We start from the raw sequence: 13,598 nt of genomic DNA, 5'->3' as shown, positions 1-13,598 counted from the left end.
TAAACCTAAATGTGCCTCTCTACAGCTTCCACCTCTTGTCCTCTAGTCCTGCCCTCAAGGCCCAAGCTGGTCAAGTCTAATCACTCTTCCAGGTGACAGCTCTTCACGTATTTGAAGCCAGCTGTCATATCCCTCCCAAACTCTTCTCCAGACTAAATATCCCTAGAGTCTCCCAATCCTCCTATGGCATGGGTCTAAGTCTCTTTGCCATCCTAGTCTCCCATCCCGGATGCTCCCCAGTTTTTTAAATGTCCTTCCTAAAACATAGTGCCCAGAACTGACCATGGTTTTCCAAATGTGGCTTGAGCAGAAGAGATCACACCAGCACCATAACTTCCCAAATCTGGAATAAAGATTCCTCCTGCATAGAAAAGCCATGCCTGGAGGTCTTTCCTGCCTCATCTCTGCCTGCTGGCCTCCCTGGAGTCCTTCCACTCTCAGCTAATGTCCCACCTTCTACAAGAAGTCTTTCCCAGTCCTCCTTAATCTTAGTGCCTTTCCTCTGAGATTCTCCACGACTTATCTTGTAGATAACTTCCTTGTACATAGTTGTTTGCATGTTGTCTTTCTCTAAGACGGTCAACTCCCAGAAAGCATTTCGCCTTTCTTTATATCCTCAGCACTTAGCACAGTGCCTGGCACACGGTAGATGCTTGATAAATGCTTGTTGACTTGGCTTGCCTTTGGATTAGAGGAGTTTCATAAGGATGTTCCCACTTTTCATATTTGTGAGCACCCCTTAGGCAGCAGCCTACAAGTACTAAGTCGCCTTGCCCAGAGGACCTGGCACAATGTGAAATAAGGACATCTGTTTTCCTTCCATCCAAATTCTTTCAAAGGAAGGCACTATAAGGACAGACCCTCTTGAGGGGCTTTCTGAATTAAGATTCTCAGATAGAACCTGACTGAATAGGCACCTCACTTTCTGATACTTAATGGGACATGCTCACATCTGCAGGTTAGGAAGATATTAGATCTCTGAATCTAATAGACCTTTAATCCTATCCCCAGTGTCTCTTCTCTGTGATAAAAGCAACAATGAACTTTATGGATGGGAGAGGTCTGCAAGTGTGGTTGCCTGGTGAAAAAACAACTGATACTGGTCATCATTCTCCACTAGTACAAGAGCCCCAGGCTTAAAACTTGGAGGTAAAACAAATTCAACAAAGGGTTGATTAGTCCTACCTTCTGAACATTGAGCTGTGTCCCTAAGACATGGTAGGTTAAAGAAAAAAGGACTTTGGGACAAATAACAGAATTCTAGAGTTAGAAGGATCTCAGCCAACCATCTAGTCCAATCCACCTGCAAAAAAGAATTGTGAAAAAGTACACTACAGTATACTCATAAAACAATCACATAGCCCCTCCTTGAATACCTTTCAAGGCATCTCATTCTACTTTTATTGTTGCTTAGTTGTTTTTGACTCTTTGGGACCCCATTTGGGGTTTTCTTGGCAAAGATACTGGAGTGGTTTGCCATTTCCTTCTCCAGCTCATTTTACAGATGAGGAAACTGAGGCAAACAGGGTTAAGCCCAGGGTCACACAGCTAGTAAGTGTCTGAGGCCACATTTGAACTCAGGTCTTCCTGTCTCTAGGTCCTTTGCTCTATCCATTGCCCCACCTAGCTGTCACTTTGGGATAGCTCTAATTGTTAGGAATTTTTTCCTGACAAGAATGGCCTAAGGTCTAACCTAAGCTAGTAGAGGAATTACGGAGGTAGGTAGTGCTGTGAGGGAGGAAGAGTGCTGGATTTGTAGTCAGAGGATCTGGATTCAAATCTTAGCTTTGCCACTTACTGCTTACATGACCTTGTGGTACATCTAAACCTCTCTAAGCCTCAGTTTTCTTATCTGTAAAATGAGGGGACTCAGTTAGATGACCTTTTTAGTTCCTTTCGACAATACATCTGGGACATGGCTACAAGATCCACTCTACCCAGAATTCTCCTTATGCCAAATCTGGATGGAATTCAAACTAGGGGGAAAAAATCAGGCTTTCTGAGTCAAAAGGCCGACACTTCAAAAGTGACACCTTTTATTTCTTGCGTTGCTAACAACCTCTCCCCATCTCCATTTCCTTCTCTCTAAGACAAAAATGAGGATGACAGCCATCCTCACTGATTGTTGGTTGGGATGAGTAAAGGATAATTTTTTAGAAATGGCTGAGCACTCTGAAAATATTCAAATGCTTCAGAAGAGCTCATGTCTGGCAATGACTCCCACTGGCTATGTCATGAGCCCCTTTTAATCAGTTTTCTTCTAGACGTCTCAGAAAGGAGTAAGACAAACCAACGCAAAGTCAAGGGGATGAAAGACACATTGTACAAATTTCCTCTCCTCCACACCTCAGCCGGTAATAAAGAAAGCTTCTTTCAGGAGCTGGCATCACTTCTCAGTTGAAAATTAATCTCTTCCTGCCAAGGAACCCAAAGTGCTTGATCAATATTGCCTTGTGAGCTCTCACACCCTATGCTTTGGGAGGAAGGCTGGTGATGTCTTTTCAAAAGGGGCTAAGTGATTCAGCCAAGGTCACAAGGTAAGTAAGCATCAGAATAAGGGAGAAGAGCCTGGAACTTTATCTCCTCCTTCTCCTCTGGGGTCTAAGCTCTAGATAACAGATGCCTTTTATCATTTCTTCTTTGCTTGAATACTCAGATGTGAATATCCCTCCCTTTCCACCAGCAAACACATCCCACTTTCAAGGAAACTGAAAAAAAAAACTTTAAAAAAAATCAGAGCTGTTTCTCATCAGACACTTCAGGGCCTGCAATTGAACCTCACATAAAGGAGGGAGTTGAGAGACGACCTTGGGGGCGAAAAATGCCTACAATTAAAAAAGTATCCTTCAAAGCTATTTGAGTGGAATTACAAGGTAGTATGAAAGGCAACTCAGATGCCCAGCAGCTGGCTAGCCTCTCAAAGAAGTAGATGAGAACTGTCTCTGAGTCAGTGATGTGAGCAGGAACCTTAGGAAATAAATATTTTCTGACACCACATTCCATGTGGTTTAACGCATTGCATAGTGTTAAGGACTAGGGTCCCTAGGCAGCGCTAGGGAAGGTCAACTATTCGCAGTGAAAGTAGTTTGACCCACAGCTTTGAGGTCAGCTCCTGATCAGAACCACAGACAGCATGAAGCTAAATGGGAAATATCAACTAAAAGATCGTTCCCAGCTGGCTTCTGACCGATGTCCCCAGCAAATAGCCTCCCTAGCCCAGGGATGACAGGCCAAGGTGTGAGAATAATAATGACTCCTTCCACTGCCTTGCCATGGGCTGGCATGATGGGAAGACAATGAGGTAGGGCAGAGGTCACCTGCCCCTGGTACAGAAGAGGAGCAGGGAGCTGGGTTCATTGGGCCAGAGGTAAAACGTCATTGTGAGAATTCACTATCTTTACGGGACTAAAGCAGCACTCTCTAGTCTGCACTCTCTGGCCTGACCAAGAAGCTTTCCTCTCTGCTTTTCCCTTGTAGGAGGTTCTGTTTATCTCTCCAGAAAGGAAGGAACCTTATAGAAGACTGAATGCCATCCCAACTCCAGGCTCAGGGATGTCTCAGCAGAGGCCCAGTGTACTATTAAAAGTTACAGATGGATTTCACTCAGTTCATAACATGACGGAGAAACAGATTGGGAGATGGGGAGGAGGTGGTTGAAGAAAGAGATAGAAGAGACCTTAAGTTGAAGTTCATTATTCAAGTAAATAAACAAATTTCATAAATATCAGAACTGCTATCAGTTTTTTTTTTTTCTTCATGTCAGGAAGATTGGGCAGTGCTTGAAAGAGCCTTGCTGCTCCCCCATGGTCCAAAGCCCAGTAGGTCAGGAGGCCACAGTATAGGGAGGAGAGAAGGCGCAGAAAAACTCTGACCAATTTTTACATACATTAGGGCCAACCTATGCCTTTATAGATCCTGTCCTTGAGCTATTATGATGTCCCATTTAGGGGGGTGTTTCACAACCTCATTTTACAGACGTGAACAACTGGAGTGAAGTGACTTGCTGAAGGTTATAAGGGTGGTTGCCTGAACTGAGAAAGTAACTCCAAAATCTCTATTCCCATTACCTAGGCTTCACTGCCGGATGCCACTTCTGCTAAAATTTACGAGAAAACCTCTTAGGGTTTGAGAGATTTTTACTAACCATACATGAAGGCTTGCAGTTACTGGTCCCTGGAGAAGACAGAGTAAAGAATAAGGGAAAGGACATAAGAGAAAATCAAAGGAGTACAATAGGGCCATCCCACGGAGAATACACAGAGCTGCCTGCCTGCTTTCACCAGGTCCTTCAGCACTGAGTCACATACAACCAACCAGAAATAGCAAGGGGCTTTGGCATCCCCAAAGCGTCCAACTCTGTCAATGCTGACCTAGCAAATGTAGTTGGCCAGAAGTAAGTAGTCCAGCTCTGCATATACTCCATGGCAGGCCCCATTACACAAGAAAAGGGCCAGACACAAGACTCTGTCTCTAGCACCTAAGGTGGCACCAACGAAGAATTCTCCCAAGAACCCACCCATGGGCTAGGTAAGGGTTTTTCTAGCAACATGATTTGGCCACACACCAACCATAGGGAGGTCAGTGCCTTTGCTATGTGATACTCCCCACCCTTCACTGAGTCTTGCTAAAAGAAGCCAGAACATAGACTCTTCACTATAACTCAACTATATTTCCCTACCCCTCCTCCATCCCCACCCCCAGTCCCATAGAGGTGGATCAGAGCGCCACCTCTAGGCTCAAATAAATAGATCAGGCAAGTAGAATGGTGGCTGGGGAGGGGGGAATGGAGGTCCATCAAGTCACATGCCTTTATCACCCTGCCCCCAAGCATTCCTGACAGCATGAGACACCACCAACCTTAGGTCTCTTAATGACCTTGAACTGGATTCAAGGACAAGGGTGGGGGTAGAGAGTAGCAGAAGAATATCCAACATTGGTGTTTGTAACCACAGAACTCTGGAATGACCAAGAGACTCTGGGACAGACCCTGGGCATGCCCTACTTAACAGTGCTGGAGGACGGTGGACAAATCTGGCTGTGACTGGGTTGCCATGCCATGGCCCAAGGGTGAGGAATACTGCAGAGCTGGAAGGTCATTCACACACCTCCCCCTCCCCACACGCACACACACACTCAGATCTGACAGGCTACATCAATGGGGGTGGTTCTAAACAGGAGAGCTCACTGTTGGCTAGGGCCTTTGGAGCAGCTGCCCTCCACACCTCTTCTGTCTTCAAAGTGCATTATCAGTGCAAGAAGTAGGACTGGATCTTGGGGTGCCACTTGGTGGGAGACACGCCCTAGCCAGGCCCTCCCAGGTCCTCTCTTCCCTTTTGCCCAGACCTCTACCCCCACCCCAGATTCCTCTCATGCTAAGACCAAAACTCTTGCTGAACCTCGTAGGTAGTGGATCTGTGTGTGTTTAGTTCAGACCTACACAAAGGAACAGTGCTGTCCTGGCTCTGCCCCTCTGCGTCCAGATCCAAAAGGGCCTGTTCAGCAGGAGGAGGGTGCCCTGCCTGAAACGGGAGCAAGGCAGGAAGCCCTGGCCGCTCTTCCACAGTGCTACTGCTGCTTGCAAAGCAGGAGTCTAGGTTGCTGGGTGTCTCTGTGCTCGAGCTGTTGGCGGGGGAGGCGCTGCGGGCGTGGCTGGGGGACACAAACCACCAAGGGTCCAGCCGCTGCCGGTTGGCAGAAGGGCGGGGCCGAGGAAGAAACTCCAGAGTCTTAGGTCTTTCCAGGGTGGAGTCCTGATGGGTGTTCCACCGTCTTGGGGTTGGGGGAAAGACCAGATTGGGGTCTGGCAGGCGAGGCACCTCCCCAGGATCTCGGCTGGGGCTTGGAGTTTTCAGCATCCCTGGACGAGGGGAAGAAAAAACAACAACAACTAATTGAAGGGCATGAGGCCAAGGTACCATGCATTGGGAGTCAACAGTTATAGTGAAGGAGTGTATAAGAGTATAATGGGTCTTAGGGGTGGAGAGTGTCAACCAGAAAAGAGTTGAAAAATGACCCAAAAGTAATTCCAGCCAATGGCATGATTCTCAGCCTTTCTGCCTACTCACTCGCTAACTAGAGTGCTTAGGGTGACCAACAGGAGATTGGAAGGAAAAGTGGTAGGGTGATGTACACTTATCCTTCCACATTGCAGGGTTTAGGGACACAGTGCCCCTGTGATCTGGAAAAACCACATAAAATTTTTTGACCTTCCCTTCACACCAGAGAAGAAGTTTGAATTTTTTTTCTTTTTCTTTTATGGGGTGTTTACAGTACCTTATTGTAAAATTTGGGTATATTTATGGTATTAAAAGATAAAATATATTGATATTGCATAATACTATACATGTATTTTTTGCATTTCTGAGTTTCTAAACTTTTTCTGTGTCATCTGTTGGCCTTCACATATTATCTGTGGCTTCCACAAAACTCCCCAAATATTTCCATTTAATTTCTTATGTCAACCCCCAATATATTGAAACCCTCAATGGGGAAAGTCCCAATGTAGAAGGGTTAAGTGTATAAGAAGAATGTCAGAGTTCAGATACTTAACACATTGGTATGAGTATCAGATGTTAGCAGGTAAATCTCTGTAAAGAGAAGGCTGAGAGGAAGAATAGAGGATAAAAGCTGGTGGTAACCTACTCCTATGTATGCAAAGATATGTCTATATACTTTCAAGCAGATGTCAATGAGGGGTTATAGGGTATGTGTGGGGAGGATATGCATGAATGGGTGTGGTTCTAGCTACTAAAAGGTCATCTGAGTCAACACTATAATGAGATGCAGAAGCCTAGCACATGATAGGAAATATCAGGAAATACAGGAAGTTTTACTTCCTGAAAATTCGAGTATTTGGGTTTTTAAACTCAAACTCCTCAAAACTCTGGCAATAGCCAGAAGCTAGACTTAGATACATTCTGCCCTATACATTATATAAGCTATAATAAAGTCTCCATATGGGTCCTGTGTTTAATTCTTCTTAGGCCCCAGGAAATTTCACTTCAACCCAATACTCAAATTGGGAGACGCTCTTGGGACATAGGGTAGGCACTGCTTAATTGAAGCAAGGACAAATCACTGAATTTCCCTAAGACCTCAGCTCCAGCCCTTCTTCAACAACTGAAGAGAAGCCTGCTTTGGAAAAAGGGAAACTTTGTTCATTCACAGAGTATTCCACAAGAAAGAGGAGAAAGGGAGAGAAGGAATGGGTGGTGGTGGTGGTGAGGCTCACCTGCACCTGGTGTGGCACTCAGCCCATTACTAGATGGGCTCCCATTGGCCAGGGGTGTCACTGGCTTAAGTGCCCCATCAGAAGGAGTTCGTCTGTGACCAGTAGGTTGTGTGGGAGCAGAGAGGGTGACATGGGTGGGAGTCAAGGACTGGTTGGGATCTCGCTTGAAACGTTCAACTTGGACATTGACCAGTGGGTTGTTGGTGCGAGGGGGCAAGGGAGCTGCCTCCACTGGACTGACTGGCATCTCATATACCACAATCTCATCGCTGTCTGATCGAAGGAGGGACCGTGTAGAGTTGCACTCAGAGATGGAGGACAAAGAAAGTAGTGTCAGAGAAGCCGAGGGGTCCCCCAGGAACAGCACTGGCTCCTCCTTCTTGAAGAGCTTGCGGGAAGGGGGGCTGGTACTCCGGCGGGGGCGGCTAGCCCTCTGGAAAAGGCCCTCACGCCTCTTCTTCTCTTCTCGGGGTGGCAGCTCGGGCTCTTCTGGGGGTAGCAGCTGGCACTTTCCTGCCTCCAGCAGGTCAAACCCTAGGCCTGTGGCAGCCAGCACAGCCCCACAACCCAGGAGAGCCACCTCACAGCGGCGATGCTGGGTTCCTCCTCGCTTGAGGCTGTTGGTGGGTGTTAACTGTGGGGTGCTGGTAGCTGAGTTCACTGGGGTGGGCTCCTCATGGGCTCCATCAATGGGTGGGCCATCCACCTCCTCATTTCGTGGGAATGGAATGCAGAGGTAAGACTGGTTGGAAGAATGGATTGCTCGGCTCTCCCCACTCCTCAGGCCTTCGATTTCTTCATCCTCTGTGGGGTGGGGGGTGATGGATGAGAGGCAAAAAACAAGACCAAATTGACTGAACTGGCAGCTTAACTCCCTCCCTCTCTCCTGGCCTAGTTGAGTAACAGTCAGTGATACTCAAAAGAAATCAGGGGGAAAAAACCAGTATAGTCTGGTGGTTGCCATAAAAAAAATAGGTATTAGACCACTAGAGCTTTCTTTCAAATATCTTCCAATGACTGACATGGGGAAATTACTATTCCTCTTAGCACATCATCTTTCCCATCCCCCTAAAAGGGAGACCAGTCAACTTGTTACCTCCTTCCCTAGGGACGTTTTACATGAGCTAGGAAAAAAATAGCAGGTCACAACAGGCCAAGGGACAGACCTGATATCAGAATAATTTGACCCTTTCAAGGTAAAGCTCTGTAAGTATGCTTTACATTCTGTAGAAAACCCCACCCCCCAGCACCCCTGACCTGGCTCTCTTAGGTCAGGGAGCAGAAGGGGGAGAGCACTTAGGCTTGACTTTTGGTTCATCCTTCTGCCTTTGGGTTTTCCATCAATATCATAGTGTTGTCCCTCAGCCCATCAGCAGTGTTTGGCAATAGTGTCTGAATTAGGAGCCAAGGACTGACTGGATGAAGATTCATAGGTCTACAAAAAGCCCAGCAAAGAAGCTATATTATGCCTGAAGGAACTTCTTAAGCAACCCACAAAGGACAGAAAAGGGCATCTAGCACTTTTTCCCCTTTCCATTAGATTATAAACTCCTTAACGGTAGGCACTGCCTTTCTATTTCTTAATACACCCCTAACACTTAGCACAGTGCCTGGCACAAAGTAGGTGCTTAATACATGTTTACTGAATTGAAGCAAATGTGGAATTCGACTCTTTGGCATCCTCCTACCTATGGGAAAGGAATGCTCTTGGGATCTGGGTAGTGGATAGAGTTATAGAGCCAGGAAGACCCAAGTTCAAATCCTGTCTTGAACACTTGCTAGCTATGTGAGCCTGGCCATTTAACCTCTCTAAGCCTCAATTTCTTCATCAAAAAATGGGTGTAATAATAGTACCCATATCCCAGGGGTGTTTCAAGACTCAAATAGATACTGTTTGGAAAGCAATTTGCATACCTTAAAGTAGGATGTAAATGTGATCTATCTGAGGAAAATACTTATTATTTATCACTTATTAATATTGTTTGAACCTAGCCTTATGTGGCTAGAAATTGTTTCACTCAAAAGTTTACTGTAATGGTCAAGCTGACCTCAGAGATTCATCAAGGAAGCTAGATGTCTGCAGGGAATGCTTAGATTCCACTTGGGTCTAGGTTCCACTCAGTGCTTGTGTTTTGGATACCCCAAATCTGAATGTTTATGCTTATATCTCAATCTACCTTAATTTGAATGTTTATGCTTACTGATATCCATCTCAATGGACCTTTGCCTAAGAATAGTCCTCTGAACCCTAGATGATGTAAACCTTGCTGAGACTGGACAAGAGCCATACCTCCTTTCTGGCTCACTCTCCTAAGCCAAATGACCAAATAAATTTCTTTCTAAAACAATTTCAGGTTTGGGGGCTCATTCTTGTGACTTACATCTATCATTATTAATATTGTTATACTAATCCAAGGAGCAGCTAGGTACCACAGTGGATGGAAGAGAGTAAGGAAGACCTGAGTTCAAGTCCAGTCTCAGACACTTGCTAGCTGTGTAACCCTGGGCAAGTCACTTAACCCTGTTTGCCTCAGTTTCCTCATCTGTAAAATGAGGGGGAGAAGGGAATGGCAAAACACTCCAGTATCTCTGAAAACCCCAAATGGGGTCATGAAGAGTAGGACATGACTGAAATGACTGAACAACATATAATACTAATCCAAAGTGATTGTCTTCAAATAGTTCCATCAATTAGGATCAGACATGATCCACCTAGAACAATCCGGAAAGCCTGGAAATGCCCTTTCCCTGCAGGAGCAGGCAAGAGTCATTCCAGGAGGTAAGCAGATACCCTAGTCTATGACTTGATATACTGGGATTCCACTAGCTTGAAGATATTTCCAGAATAATAATAATAATAATAATAATAGCTAGCATTTATATAGTGTTTTAAGGTTTACAAAGCACTTTACATATATTATCTCCCCGATTCCCCATAACAACCCTGGAGATGGGTGCTATCACTATCCCTGTTTTATAAATGAAGAAGCTGAGACAGAGGTTAAGTGACTGCCCAGGGTCAGGTGTCTGAGGTAGGATTCAAACTCAGGTCTTCCTGACTCCATGTATAGCATTCCGTCCACTGCACCATCCAGCTCTCTATGCTGATGCAAAAGCTGAAAAGGTTTTCTCATTTCTCATGCTTGAAACCTTGCTCACACAGCAAAATAGGCCCCAAGAAGCCAGAGATCCTATGTAGTCAGTGGCCAAAGAAGTGCTGTGAAACTACATTGTCCTAAGATGATTAAAATATGTATACATAAAATATGCATTCCTCAAATGCACTCCCAACATAGCTCCTCATCAGAACATCTCTTTCTTCCTTTAAGACCCCACGTAAGCACCACCTTCCATGTGAAGCCTTTGCTGATCCCCTCCCCTCGAGTGCAAATGTGTTCCCTCATAAATTTCCTTGCATTTAACAACTTTGTGTTTATTTGCACTGATTCTCTTTATATTTATTCAGTATATACTTATATACGTCCTTGTCATCCTCATTAGAATGTAAGATCCATTTGAGAAGTGATTATTTGATTGTTTTAATTATATTTATTATATCAACCTATTACAATCATTAGCACATGACATACGGTAGGTGCTTCATAAATGCTTGCTGATTGGTTGTTGATAGAATCAGAGAGTTGAAAAAAAAAACCTGAGACATTATTTGATATTATTCCTTGATTTTATATATGAGGAAACTGAGGCCCAGAAAAGTAAAGGGATTTGCCCATTATCATTACCCCCTATTGCACTGAATAGGTCCTGAAGAGCTAGTCTCAGCTTGAAAGAGTAGGTAGTAGGAACAATATGAAGTAAATTAGGGAAGAGATAATTTGTGGCTTGGGAATTAGATAAAAAGAAAATAATGAAAAGAGGGAAGGAAAGAGTTGGTAAGGAATGAAAAAATGCTTCCATTTAGTGAAATGCTTCCATACAATTTGCCTCATGGCAGTAAAGGGGTCTAGGAAGTATGACCAGATACTTCCTGAGGAATTAAGTAGAAGATAATGCTTTAAGATGCAATGTTTTAAGATTTTTTTTTTTGGCTTTCTCCTCCTGAAAGTCACATGAAGTAGAAATTGCAAGTATCATTAGCCCCATTTTACAGATGAAGAAACTGAGTCTTTGAGAAGTAAAGTAATTTGCTCAGGGTCATTGACTTAGCCATGGTTTGAGACATAATTTGAACCATGACTCCATGTCCAGCACTCTTGGCACATAGTGCCTCTCAAGAATGACCTATTTGCTGCCCTTACCCATCTCGGCAAGGCTGGTAAACCCTGGAAGGGCAGTAGTTGTCCTCAGGCCTTTCCCCAAATTTGGAGCACTGTTTGACCACTGCTTGTATCCATCCACCAGAGATTTCAGGCTGCATAAAGGAAACAAAGGAAAACTATTACAACAGGTCACTACTCCTTCCCTCCCTGGACTCCTCCCAGACTATCCATCTGCCTTCAATCTGACCACATATACTACTCAGTTCTGCTACTTCTGGGGGCCCTAAAGTCCAGGGCTAGAAGGCCAACAAGAACCTGATTATTTGTCAAAGTGAAATGAATCAGATGCTACAGCACAAGAAGAAGCAAAAGAGTTGTTTCACCTGCTCCTGTCATGAGTCATGGAAAGGTCTGAGAGCAGCAGCATCACACTGAGGCAGGGGATGCAGGTGATGCAGGTGAACGACAGTAGCGACAAGAAGACCCAACCTAGGTGTGCTTGCTGCCCCGGAGTATTTATTTTTAGGGCCCATTTTAAGGTGACTATAACCAACCCACAAAGACCAACCCCAACTAATTCATCTCTGCTGAAATGTAAACTATAGGCAAGCCCCATGCAAATAAATATAAGTTCTAGCAGGAAACAGCTCCGCAGAGGTTAGAGCACCCATCCCAGTTCACTCCAGTTGGCATCTTATTTTTCAACCAAGTTCATGGCATGCTTAGATAGCTTTCAAAGCAATCAGCTTAAAAAAAAAATCAGCAAACCCAAAAAGGGTACTCTGAGCTGTATCATCACCTCAGTGCACTTTGGGACATATGCACAGGTCAGAAATGACACTGTTCTCTTTTTAACCAGTTCTCCCAGAACCCTTCCTCCAAGACATTTCAAAGTCATTAATTCGTGCTGACGTACTAGTGACACTCCCAGGAAATAGGTTAGATGCCCAACAGGGCTCCTCTCATTCAAGAGAGGGGGAAATCAGAGGCCTGGCTTCAATTCGAGGCAGTCCATTAGACTACATGGTTTAGGGTTTTTTTTTTGTTTGTTTGTTTTTGCCCTTTAGGAGAAAGATGGTAGAACTTATCTAATACAACTGTGGTTGTGGAGATATCAGTAAGACTACAGCCTCAGGCAAACGGAAGAGCACTCCCACCATTCCTGCTCCACTCTAGAATTCCAGCCCAGTAAGAAGAGTGGAGAAGCTGCTTTATCTTCTCCTGGATACACCCTAGAATCCTGTCCTAAGTGGGGCCTCCATTGGGATTCTGACCAGCTGAAAATATTCAAGTTATCACTTGTTATAATGAAAAAATAGTGCCAGGAGTAAACATGGCTGAACATGAACTAAGTGCCTGATAACACTGTCTGGAATCTCCCATGGCTGTACAGGGAATGATATCATGACCTGCACAAAATACTAGGGGATAGACAACCATGTATCATTTCTCAAGGTAAAGGAATAGCTGGGGAAAGGAAGAAAAAAGACTGAAGAAAGCAAGGCCAAATCCAGATTAGTCTGGTGATTTACTCGATTTTCCCAAGGTGCACTGTAGCACTACTTTAAACAAATAAACAAACAAACAAAACATAAACTAAAAAGTAAAAGCACTCCTGAGATGACTGAAGCTCTAATCCCTTAAGAACTGCTACAGAAAATAAGAAGGATGTGGATGATGGGAGTAGATACCAATGCAAAGGCATAGAAAGGGTGGAGCACAAACTCACCCCAAGTGAAAATGTGGAGACTCTGAGAGGGCACACAAACCATTAGTTCTCTCTCGCTTCTGAGGAGATCTTTAATGGATAAAGAGAATCAGCAACAACCATGTAGGGTACACCGCATCAGTCACCCTCCCCCACATCCCACCTGATGTTGTACCATGGCGCTTGTGACTATTCTGAACTACACTCTCATCATTCAAGGGGAAAAAAAATAAAACAACTCATCCTTACTGGCCACACAAGCCAAGAGGAGTTTTCCTGGGTCAGAATGTAGGCCTAGTTTTTAAAAATATGATGTGGTATACAGAAGAATGTCCAGCACATGGCAACTGTTATTCAGGGCTCCAACTTGGGCATCAGAGGGCAGGAAGGAAGGAAGGAAGGAAGGAAGGAAGGAAGGAAGGAAGGAAGGAAGGAAGGA

The 13,598-nt window shown here is 44.7% G+C and overlaps 1 protein-coding gene across 2 annotated transcripts in view; it reads right to left on the bottom strand.

Moving 5' to 3' along the window:
- Positions 1-1,597: 1,597 nt before the first annotated feature.
- MAP3K9 (mitogen-activated protein kinase kinase kinase 9) overlaps positions 1,598-13,598 on the bottom strand; it is a 113,780-nt gene continuing 101,779 nt past the window's right edge. The window contains exons 9-12 of one of the 2 annotated variants that reach the window (XM_027844972.1): positions 13,181-13,249; positions 11,491-11,603; positions 7,232-8,035; positions 1,598-5,857 (exon numbers count right to left, since the gene is read on the bottom strand). In XM_027844972.1, the coding sequence (XP_027700773.1) occupies positions 5,373-5,857; positions 7,232-8,035; positions 11,491-11,603; positions 13,181-13,249 (1,471 nt within the window). In that variant the 3' untranslated portion in view covers positions 1,598-5,372. The remainder of the gene's footprint in view (positions 5,858-7,231; positions 8,036-11,490; positions 11,604-13,180; positions 13,250-13,598) is intronic. The other variant, XM_027844973.1, reaches the window with a different exon arrangement.

The sequence above is a fragment of the Vombatus ursinus genome, unplaced genomic scaffold, assembly GCF_900497805.2.
Source record: "Vombatus ursinus unplaced genomic scaffold, bare-nosed wombat genome assembly UNPS02014945.1, whole genome shotgun sequence".
In the NCBI taxonomy this organism is placed as follows: Eukaryota; Metazoa; Chordata; class Mammalia; order Diprotodontia; family Vombatidae; genus Vombatus; species Vombatus ursinus.
Note: the sequence above shows the minus strand (reverse complement) of the source record. Positions and strands in the feature narration are given on the sequence as shown.